The sequence below is a fragment of the Apaloderma vittatum genome, unplaced genomic scaffold (genome assembly GCF_000703405.1).
Source record: "Apaloderma vittatum isolate BGI_N311 unplaced genomic scaffold, ASM70340v1 scaffold24453, whole genome shotgun sequence".
In the NCBI taxonomy this organism is placed as follows: domain Eukaryota; kingdom Metazoa; phylum Chordata; class Aves; order Trogoniformes; family Trogonidae; genus Apaloderma; species Apaloderma vittatum.
Window position 1 is genome coordinate 209 of NW_009708977.1, and position 12324 is coordinate 12532.

Consider the following 12324-nt stretch of genomic DNA (forward strand, 5'->3'; position numbering starts at 1 on the left):
ACAAGCTGCTTCCTTGGTCTCAAGACTATTATCTTATGTAAGTGGTTTTAATAATACAGAATGCAAAATAATACAGAATGTTTTGCTTTGTACAAGAATTGGTGTATATGTGTGTCCTGGTTTGAGCTGAACAGAACCAATTCTGTTCAGTGACTTTTACTTCTCAGCTCCTAAGTCACTGAACAGTGACTCTGCTTAGCTCAAATCAGGATATTAAGCATGGTAAGATCCATAAGGATCAGGTAAGGATTGCTAGAAAAATATTACCAGTACCCCTTACTTGTGTATCAGTGGCTCCCTAAAGGAAGTCACAACAGCCACCTGTCACTGGTTTGAGTCTAAGGAGACCTGTATAATCATTGTGATAAAACCTGCAGAGAAACCATTTTAAGAGACAAACTTCTGTTGCAAAAAAATCTCAATTTGTAGAGTATTTTAAAATACCTGCTTTCATTCTACAAAGACAAAGCTCAAAAAGAGTAGGCTTACACTTTGAACACATCTCTCCTAAAAGGAGGGTCTTCACAGGAAACTCATTTGAAGTCACATGGTCATGTTATAATCAGACATCTTTACAGTCCAGACTTGCTTTAACACTGGTTTTCATCGCCTGTTGCTTTGATGCATTTTAGCCTTTTCTAATCTCCTGTTCAAAGTGCATTTTAATTCTTAGGATATAACACTCTATTTCATCAAATATACAGCCTTCTTAGCTATTGTCTGGGAAGTAATTTTTTGCCCTCTTTAAAATCAACATCAGTAGTCTTGAAGGCAGGGAGGAATCCAGTAGTTAACACCAAAGCCAGAATATTTTGTCCCTAATTCTGTAGCCTCACCTGCCTTATCATCCAGTGGCCAGCTTTCTGCCAAGCATACAGACAACACTAGGAGGTAATTCATCAGTATTTAACATTCTGAATAGGAAGTGAAAACTCAGAATCCACCTTCTAAACAGTGACTGAGTCAGGAAGGGTAGAATGAACCCTAGAGCAAGCCTCTTATATTCTGCTCTCCATCTGCTGTTGGTCTTTTTTTTAATATAAAAAATATATATTGAAATATTAATTGTGTAGATATGCAGATATACACACACACACAGAGAGCACACACATTGCCCTCTGCTGACTAGAGTCCAATACATAAGAGTTCTCCAGTACACAGACTCCTCATCATACAGGATTCTGCAATGAATGTTTGACAGAACCGTATGAGTGTAGGCATTGATTCCTATTACTTACTTATACAATGAGACACTTAATTCAGCAGTCACTTAGGCTTTTTCAGAATCCAATTTTAAGGCACATCATTTCTCTGCTTTTGTTCCTCCTACCTGGTGATACACATAGCAGGACAGTGGAGAAAACAAAACAACAACACACCACACACAACAGTTGCTTAAAGGTTAGCATACGTCTACCTAGATACCAGCATAGAAAGCCCTTGCCATTTTATGCTACATTAGTTAGTGCTCATTTCCTCCTTCCCGCTCAAATACCAGTTTGCTAGGAGTGGGCAGAGGGGAAAGTCAAGCAGAAAAACAAAGCTGCTACTTTCAGGCCACCTTTTTTTACTAATTCCTTCCCTCTGTTCTTCTCATGAGTACTGTAATTTTACCTTCCAGCATGAGTAAGAACTAAAAAGACCAAACAGAAGACCAATAAACACTTCAATTGTTAACATCTAATCTCCTCCATCCCTACACTAAATAAATCCTTTTTAAGTGTCTACTTCTATGACTTGGAGAGGGGAAAACACTTTAGAACAAAGTTTAGACACACAGATTAGAAAAAGATACAGAATATTTTTTGAAAATAGAAAGCAGCTCAGTAAGACCAACTGTAGGCTTCTTCGAGGATCTACCTGTTACGTAGAGTTTGCAGATCACCTTTCTGACAGTGACTGTCCATACTATACTACTTTTAAGTACCTACAGATGGACATGAAAGAAAAGTAGACTAAGGTTCTTGAATGGAGGGATAGAAGGAAAATTTCTGCTATTATTTCTGTACTCACCCAAAGCCCAGTATGATGCAGATTCCAATGGTGGAGCACTGCTGCAGAGAGCATGGATATACATGAGGTGAATCATCAATTCAGCCAGGCACCACCAAAAGAAAATACGAATTACACCCACAATTAGGATGCCAAGATTGGTCTTCAGACTAAAAGCTTCTTCTCTCATCATCTACAAAAGAAATCCAGAAATTATGGCACATAACTGGCTGTTTTACTCACATACTTATCCTGAGAAGTTTTTTTTTAAGTTTCAGTTGCTATTCATTACTGTTACTAGGGGATCATTCAATTACACCATTTGGAAATTTCTTACATACTCAAGAGAAGATGGGTCTCTCCATCTCCCAATTTCAGTAAGAAGTAGAAATCAAGAGGCTAAACATAAACGGCTGCAGAAAAGGCCAGGTGCTGTTAACCCAAACAGAATCCAGACACAAGACTAATTTCTGTAACTTCATCAGCCTCTAGAAATAATCAAAAAAAACTTTAAAGACACTACAGCTGTGAAGAAGGTTTTCCAAGCAGCAGCCCTACAGAACACAGAAACAACAACCGCTTGCTCTTAGAATACCTCCAACTTTTACCAGCTGCATAGGATTGATTATTTGAGGACAGTTCTTCATTTTTCTCCTGTAGAATTGCCAAGGTCAGCAAGACCCCCATGACATGCTGAGCATACGGCAGTTAAGCACTAGTTAAATATCAGCTAAGACAGGATTTGCAGTTGGCAGGTTTCTCAGGATGCTAACTGTAGCAAACACATCAGCATACCATTACTTCACCCTTATTCTGCAGTAGAAAGGAAATAATCAAATAGCATTGCTTAAAAATTTAGTCATATTTTGTATATCTGTCACTGTGTGTGTGCGCAATATTTCCCTCTCCAGTCTATAACTGGTCACCCAAAATGCACGTACAAGGTAAGAAACCAACCCATCCGCACAGAGAAAACCTCCTCGGAATTGCAAGCACACAGCACAGCTAACATGCAGTTAGCTCTGCTCACCTACAAATGAATGTGACAGTCCTTTTGAAGCCTCATTTGTACCAGTTAGATGAAAGCTTGGAAGCTACCATTTAAATCGCAGGGATTTGCACAACAGGCCATCAAACCCATGGCTAGAACTGCTACACCTTGCTTCAGTCCAGAAGTTCAACAAGGCTACTGACAAAGTATCAGTCTCCTTTTTTGCCTGGCAATGGGTGCCAATTGCCAGCACTGCATTACACTCTTCAGGCCATACAGCAGTTTGTCTCCATCTTCAGGACTTCAGCTTTCCAGCATGCTCAGCAAGAGCCCTCATCTCAGTCTTGGCTTCAGTTAAGCTGTTCTGCAGGTGGTCTTTTCCGATAGCAGCAGTAAGCATACTTCTTGTATTGTGCATTCTGAAGCAACTGCTGGGCACTGCAAGCTTCAAAACCCTTCTCCAGCTTCAGCTATCAAGGCAATATCCTCTGCTCACATAAGAGCTCTGACAACACACTTCAAATACCAACAAGAAATACGTTAAGGTTGTTCAGTTTGTTCCATCTCTTTTACAGCTTTAACCAAAGAGGTCGCACCTATTTAAATAAGAACCTACTACAAGGAGAGTCATATCATTCCCAGTCTTCCTTTTTATCCTCACACCAAGAATACAGGTAGCTTTTGCTGAGACATGTCAGACGAGCTTAGTTTCAATACAAGACTCTTCCCTTCCCCCATTTTTTCCAACCAGCTATCTCCAAGCTGCTCCCTAACTTGGGGTCTCATAGGTCTTCCTTAAAGAATAAACATACATACAAAAAAGAAACAAAACCACACCACTCTCCCTCTGCTAGGTGTACAAGAACATAGTTAGACTTCAACATACTTAAGAAGCTACAAAACAATAAACAGTGAAAAACAAATTACCACAGTTTCTTATGCAAGTCTATGTGGACTTTTCCTACAACATCCAGCCCAGGATAACAATATTCAGACTTGCATCTTCCAAAGCTACTGAAGACAAATGAGCACAGGACTTGTCACTCAGGGGTCCACCAGAATATCTCAGTTTTCACCTTCATAGAGCCCAAACTATGTGCTGTGGCTTCAACTGAAAATTTCCAAACGTGAACAGGAACAAGAAACACCTATGCTTCTATATGCAAACTGAAACAGCAGTTTTATGGTTTGAAACATCCACTCATCCACTTTATCCTAATGATACCAGCTACAGATGTCACAAATGGTGATTTTACTTCCCACTCAGGTGTGACAAAAAATAAGCAAAGCATTAAAGAATAGAAATGCGGGGTTTTCCCTTGTCATGTAGAAGCCAGCTTGAAAAGTGGCCAAGTAGGCACTAGAAAAAAATTTCAGTAAGGCAGGTAGGCCTTTCACATTAAAGGAGCAGCTCAACTTGCTAAGGTATGAAGAGCGTTTCAAGTAAATCATCAGTTGTTTTCACACCAGCGTGAGAAGAAATTGGTATCTTCAGGAATTTCAAATATAAACCAGCAGCTTTCTGTAACTCCAAAATCTGTTTCAGAGTTAATAGCCAGCTATTGCTGAAAATGTTTTTATTCTGCCTGATGGAGTAAAACAAAAATCCAGTCTAGCAACTGCACGCTAGAATTATGAATGCTGAGGAGTGTTAACACCACATCATTGCCTCCCTGGCTGATGTCAGACCAAAAAAACAAACAAACACATCCTGTAAAATAGAACTTAGGGTGTAAGTTCTGTCTTAAAGCTGATATCCAGGATACTGTCAAATTCCCAATGCTACACTCAAAATTGTCCAATCTTCACATTCTATAACACTTGGTATTCTTCAATTATGTGGAAGATCATTTAGACACGTAAACAATACTTAGTCTCCCTGGAGATTAAGAAAAGACTGAAAACGTTCAAAACACTAGTAAGGAAGAAAAATCACAGAACGAGTTATAGATGCATGAATGAAAATTCCTTTTCTGTAGGCTTTTGATTCTTTTTCTTTTTTTTTTTCTTTCTTCAAAGTACCTCATAAGAGGAGAAATATTTATTTCAGAATGGAAGAGCGATCCGAGTCAGAGAGGATTAATCATCCAGCCTTCAAAAAACTATTTTGCTTTCTTTCCACCTTCTCTAACATCAGAGTCTAATAACCCGTTTCCATCCAAGCACTATATGTACAGACTTATTTTGACTAAACATATTTTCACTGTTAGTTACCAGCCTAATGCAAGTTCAGTATTACGCCATGTTTGGCATACTAGCACAAATACCCAGACTGATTTTTAACTACAGTCTTCCCTTTCACATGCAGCATACTTCACTTAGAGAAAAGAATCATAGAATCATTAAGGTAGAAAAGACCTCTAAGATCATCTAGCCCAACTATCTACCCAACACTACCATGACCATTACAAAAAGCACAACAGACAGACTACCATTAGGAACATCTGTTTGAAAGTCTCATCAGTATTAACTTTTATAAAGCAAGCAAATAGCTAGAAAATAAATAGAAACTCAGGCTTACCTTTAAACTGGGTTATGAAACACACTAAATTTTTAAGCATCTTGAGGAAAACTGGATGAAATTGTCTACCTAACATTTTCTAACAATTGGTATTAAAATCTCTCAAGATGAGGAAAAACCACATCAATCTATCGTGCTTCAATCTATTCCTCAAGCACAGTGTCTGCATCTAGATTTGGCAGCTGAAAACTGATGATGATCCATTAGTTCTTCACTCAAGTCACTCGAAACACAGACACACTGAAAATCTGTAACTGCGTGACCTTAAAAACCACTGATACCTGTTTACTGAATTCATCAAAATTCATAAGAGGTCCATTGTGGAACATGGGATAATAAAACACATATGCCAGCATCCACAGGAACGAGTGTGATGACTTCTGGGCACGTCCATGCCAGCAGTACTCCAGGCTGAAGCTAGTGCAGAAAAGGCAGCGGACAGACACAGTGAAGAGCAGAAGATAATAGTCATTTTCCGTGTCATACCACTTTCTCTGCAAGACAAAAAGCCAGATGATAATGGTGCAATGTTGTGTTTTCTATAGGGCTGGATAGCCATGTCCACCCAGACCGTAACTTCCAGGGCCACCAGCAGCAGGAAGCAACTAAAGCTGGAATGAGCATCTGAAGTGAACAGCACTACTTAACTCAAGAACAACAAGCATGGGCTATTGACAGAGGAAGGGCCTCCAGAGCTACTGCAACCAGACAGACAACAGCTTGATTTCAGAAACATGCTAGATTGTGAAGAACTATGACAGTAATAAAGCTTTATTAACAGGAGTGCCATTATCTCTCTCAGATTTGGTCCAGTAATACAACATCCAAACCAGCTGGCACCACTATTGACAGCCAAGGAACATCTAGGGCTGAAGCCAAGGCTGCAGTTCAGATCTGAAGAGAATTGGTCACTCCTGAGAAAGCTCAAAGATGTAAACCTATTATTGAGCCTTTATTTTTGACACCCATTGTCATACTCATTTCCAAAAACAAACAAACAAACAAAATAACCACCCCAAAACACATCACACAGTTTGGCTCTTTACATCTATACTGCAGTGGGCCTTTTCCTCTTCTCTGCGAGACACCCTACTCACTCATCTGTCCTCCCCCTGAACATCAGCACAACAAGTCTTGTTACACAAGCACAGTTAGTCCAGGTAAATGCAACAAGGACATTTCCTCAGACCTGAGCAGTAGTTTCTTTAAAACTGTACTGCTCTGCAAAAGCTGTTAGAGAAAGCGCAAAACCGAGCTTGCACCGACCACTTGTGAACAAGCAACTTGTTTGGTACAAATCAAAGTGTAGGAGAGGCAGTCCCGCTTTCTAAGCACAAGTCTACAGTCACCAATAAGGTAGCAATAAGGTCACCAATAAGGCTTGAACAAGCAACTCAGATATGAGCCAAACAAAAAAAATAACAATAAAAAAAAAAGCACCTTAAATTGGTATCATTACAGCTCCAAAGAACAAGAAACGTTCTGGTGCTACTAAAGCACTACTACTGCCTAAGGTTTTTCAAGCCAACTCTGCTCAGTGGAAGAGATAGTACTGTCATAAAGGTAGCTGCTGTAATGGACAAATGCCACCATAGTTAATTTAATGGTTAACAAGTCCTTCTCACATTACCTTGGCTTCTTCTACAGCTGGTATGCGCAAAGTGGACAGCAGAATAAGGGAGCACAACCATGTCAGGAGCGACAGCTGAAACTGAGCCACAGCAAATGAAACAGTTGCATGTAACAAAATCACAGCGAAGCCCCTGATTCCTAGTAACAACCAGCAGGCAGCCATTCCATAAACCATCAAGCACCATGGCTTATACTGTTAGAAAAAGAAAAATAGACAATTTTTAGTTTGAATACTTCTAAAGAAAAGAAAAAAAACACTCAATATCAATGCTGTCCTACACAGGGTCTACAGTAGAAATAAATACAGGGTCTAGAGTAGAAATAAATACAGTCAATGAGGTTAAGAACACATATAGAATCATAGAACAGTTTTGGTTGGAAGAGATCTTCAAGATCATCAAGTCCAACCTTTTCCTAGCCCTATCAGCACCACTAAACCATGTCCTTCAAGGCAACATCTACCAGTCTCTTAAACACCTCCAGCATTGGTGACTCAACCCCCTCCCTGGGCAGCCTGTTCCAATGGCTGACAATCCTTTCAGTAAAGAAATTCTTCCCAATATCCAACCTGAACCTCCCCTGGTGCAACTTATGGCCATTGCCCCTTGTCCTATCACTCACCACTAGGGAGAACAGACCAATCCCCGCCTCTCTACAACCTCCTTCCAAGTAGTTGTAGAGAGCGATTAGGTCTCCCCTCAGTCTCCCCTTCTCCAGACTAAACAGCCCCAGATCCCCCAGGTGTTCCTCATAGGACACATGTTCTAAGCCCTTTACCAGCTTGGCAGCCACCTCTGTACCCTCTCCAACACCTCAATGTCCCTCTTGTAGTGAGGGGCCCAAAACTGGACACAGTACTCGAGCTGTGGCCTCACCAAAGCTGATTACACGGGAATGATTGTCTCCCTGCTCCTGCTGACAACACTTTTCCTGACACAGGTCAGGATGCCGTTGGCCTTCTTGTGCCCCTGGGCACACTGCTGGCTCATGTCCAGCCGGCTGTCCATCAACACCCCCAGGTCCCTCTCTGTCTCGAAGCTCTCCAGCCACTCCTCCCCAGACCTGTAGCGCTGCCGGGGGTTGTTGTGGCCACAGTGCAGGACTCGACATTTGGCCTTACCAAAACTCATGGAATTAGCCTTGGCCCAGCGATCCAGCCTATCTAGATGAAACAATACAGGGAAACCCAATTGTATCCACAGGGATAGAAGAGAAGGGGTTTCTGTAGCAACATGCATAAAATCCAGAGCCTCCCTAATCTAGGGGAGAACATACCTTTGTCTTTTCCTTCCCCAAACTAGTAGGTGTGACACCATGTCAGTCATTTCCCACAATCATGCAATCATTTAACAATCATGCCAAAACCCAAGTGGCTGTCACTGTAAAGCACTGGAAAGCAGTAACTACACCCTTTTTTGTACAAGTCAAAAAGCACTGGTTAACAGTTCACAACAAAGCACAGGTTTTCAAGGGTTGGACACTGAAGTCTCCAAACACAGATCTAACACTAACAATCCACTTGCCCTCACCTGTGCTTTGTTACAGACCTAGTCACAGAATTTACTCCACAGAATGAAATTTCTCACATTCAGTCACCTCAGCCTGAAGTTTCCCATGTCCAGAGTAAACTGAAACTCACAGAAACTCCCTGCTGCAAAGAAAATCCATACGTACCTTCTCCATCAAAAGCCTGGACACTTGAGATACCAGCAGGTGACCAACCAGAAGCCAAAGTATATGTTCCCTTCCCCATTCAATCCAGTAGCTCCACTCAAAGTCCATGGGGTCCTGGGGCATCAAAACGACTGGTCAGTATGCCAATTTGGCCATAAAAGCGTGTTCACACAGGACAAAGAAACATCTCCGTATAACACTAGGTTTGACATCCAGCACCACAGAACTCAACATCTGGGGAACATCTTGTTTCAGCAGTACAGCCTGATTGCTTACAGCAGTGAGCTCCGGCAGCTCCATTTTGACTTCCAATGGTGTGAAATTCAAAAAAAGGTGTCGGATGGTGTTGTGACTCCTAAAGCCCCACATTGGGAGTGAACCTGACCAATTAGCAATCACTGTCTTCCCCTACAAACACCATGGGAGTTTTCCAACCACAAAGCAAACAAGGAGGCACCCACACACATCTCCTCCCTGAGATATGGGGAGCAGGCTGTCGACTACGCAGAGACGCAGTCAGGATCTGCGAGGAGTTCAATCTCAATTCAGCCCATCCCTGCTTTGGTTCCCTGCCAGGAAGCTTCTTGAGAAAGAACAAATTAGTCTGCTACTGCTGCCCCTGACCATTTCTTCAGAACAGTAAATTCACAACTCTGCTCGTCCCAATCCTTTTAATTTTAGGACTTTGTTTTTCCTTTTGGAAGAAAAACACAATACAGCTTTGGACTGTACTCAGCGCCTGCAAAGTTTAGTCAGGATTTTTTCTTTTATCAATTTCTGTCAGCCTTTTAAGAAAGAGCTCTCAAACGCAACAGAGGAAGAAAAGCACTGCCTTTCCTGCATGTGCCCTCTACCTCTCCTGAGGGCTTCAGAGAGCAACTCTACTGTGCCTTGGAAAATTGAGAGCTTGGGTGAAAAGGCACCCTTCTGGAAGAGAAGTTTTACTCCCTATTTCAACAAAGCCTAGGTGGGATCAGATAAAGTCAGGTCAGCTGGAGATTCCTGTGACATGGAGTTTCTACCTAAATTAGGTAAGAGGAATCAGTTGGTAGCCCCACATCTCATACAGAGCCCCACTAAAAGTTTCTCTCCACAACTACCTTACCATTTTCTTGAAAACACATGTCAAGTAACTAAACACTGAAATATTTCCACAAACTTGCATTCCTGGTCTTCTGTGAGTCATTCTCAGTATCAGTTATATCTCTTCAAAAGGATGCAAAGTCAAAACAAACAAGGCAGGGAGGGTGGATTAGTTGTTTATTTGGTTCAGGGTTGAGGGCTGCTAACTTTCTCACTATTTTTTTATTTTTTTTTAAGACCAACCATACTTCTTTAAGCCCTTACACCTCAAATGTCTATTCTCTATGCTGGACTATAGGGCAACCAAGAGAGAAATGTATTCACTGATGTTAACCATTATCCAAACAATCTAGCAATGGGAAAGTGACAGAAATGTCAAGGGTGAGCATAACTCTTAAGGAAACAGATTATTAAGTGATGTAACAAAGCAGAAATACTTAGGCAGAGATGAAGAAACAAAACATTGGTTATGATTCTTAGAGCTAGGCACACCTGGCAATTCCCTCTTCCTCATTAGAGACAAATAAACAAAAATTAACAATAAATACCCTCATTTGCAAAGTTACTACAAACCTCTGAAGATAAATCAGAAGGTCAGGTGAGCAAAGCATATGGAGACACAACATTAGCATTATTGCCACAAAATAAAAAATGCTGATACTGGTCATCCATCCTACCTTTTTGAGGTCCCGAAAAAGAGTTCCTGGTTCCAACCCAAACTTTCTGTCCATTACAGCTTCATACTCTGCAGAGAAACAAACCTTTGCTAAGGACACAGCAGCCAGAGCAGGGAGAATCAGAGAGTGGCATCTGCTGCTCAAGAGCAACACGATGCCATGTTGTCTCTGCCAACGGAGACACTCAGAGCCAGAGAAGGGCACATCACCGTGCCGCTGCTCACTGGGCAAGCTTGTCCCACAGCACAAAGCCACTGAACTGCCCAGAATCCACGCTCTGATTTCCCCTCGCAACAGGGATGGCAGCAGGCAGTGACAAACCTTTCATCACGCTGAACCTGCGCTAAAATCCTTGTTTTCCCTTTCAGGGCTGCATGGTGTCCTCCACCAGAGCAGAAGGGACACACAGACCTGACAGGGACCGGTACAGCCAGAGCAGCCCAAAGCTTGCGCAGAGAAGCCACCTCCAGAGTCCATTCCCCTGAAGCCTTTCGCCATCTTCACAGAACACATGCTGTGTATACGGGGCTACAGCCCTGGTATCTCTTTACACAGCACTTCCTTCACCACACTGCAAGTGCCTTTCTTTCTGGCACTCCTGTCCTTCAATTTAAGCACTTTTGAGAGCCATTAACATATAACACCTTGTTGACTGCAGCCGAACAATAGGGAATACACATTTCCCTAACAAGCATCTCTAACTAGCAGTAGTTTTATCAGACAATACCATCTTCAATTCCCTTAAAGGACCAATGCACTAAAACACATTTTCTTTTCATCTACAAGTTTTATCCAAGTTGTTTAAAAACTTATCCCTCCTCTGCACTACATAGCTCCATTGAACCAAAACCAAGCCACTGCAGCAGCTAGCAAGAGGTTACACAAAGAACAGGTGGGTATTTTGTAACAAACTGACCCCAAAGCTGCACAAACAATCGAGCACAGGAGTCCCAGAGCTCCACGGAGGGCAGCATTCATCTTCCCTGGGGCCTCTCGCCAGGTTCAGCAAGCACCATCAGGAGGCACAGCTGCTTCTGAACCAGCCACCTCCAAGGAGATGCAGCTGAGAAGGTTCAAGACTAGCCAGGAAAAGCAAAAAAACAACTCAGGGCCAACATTCCTTCACTTCTCTCATTGAAGAAGATGAGCTTTAGAGGTGTCCCTCATCTCTTCCCTGACAGCCAAGTACCAGGACACCCTTCACAGAATGTTGGGGCTTGGAAGGAACCTCGAAAGACCATCTAGTCCAACACCTCCAGCCCAAGTGAAGCCCAGGGTGATTTGCCTTCAGAAAGGCATAAGACACTGAAGTCTCTATCCTGACATATCAGTGGTCACCCAGCTGGATGCAGTGTTAGAGACACTGAGATGAAAAATAGTATTTATTGCTTAGCTCTCACCTGTATAGGTAGAAGCAGTACTGTAATCTTTATAAATTATCCATAACAAGATAACTAACTAGAAATAAGAAACTATTCCCTTTGCTACATCAGGGGCACAAATGTAATAAAACCACAAAGTTACTATTTCTGTTGAAAAAAAGTAGCAAGGCAGAATAATTTTCTAAAGGAGTATTTAAAACAACGTGCAACTCTCCAATGACCAAAAGGATTCAGCAGCTCCATTCCTCACTTCATTTATTACTGGACTTCTCCTCTTGTATTATTTTTTCTCTTTACAAAAGTGTTTTCAACTCACTTGAGGTAACGGTCAGGAGAATTCTTTCATTCCTGCCACGGGCCTTCCCAGCATTA

At 41.9% G+C, this 12324-nt stretch overlaps 1 protein-coding gene across 1 annotated transcript in view; it reads right to left on the reverse strand.

Moving 5' to 3' along the window:
* Window positions 1-2013: 2013 nt before the first annotated feature.
* The window catches only part of HHAT (hedgehog acyltransferase), a gene marked incomplete at its 3' end in the record, with an annotated part of 10598 nt that continues 287 nt past the window's right edge, over window positions 2014-12324 (reverse strand). The window contains exons 2-6 of the mRNA XM_009866759.1: window positions 10571-10638; window positions 8811-8924; window positions 7135-7329; window positions 5786-5998; window positions 2014-2185 (exon numbers count right to left, since the gene is read on the reverse strand). Coding sequence (XP_009865061.1) covers window positions 2014-2185; window positions 5786-5998; window positions 7135-7329; window positions 8811-8924; window positions 10571-10638 — 762 coding nt within the window. The remainder of the gene's footprint in view (window positions 2186-5785; window positions 5999-7134; window positions 7330-8810; window positions 8925-10570; window positions 10639-12324) is intronic.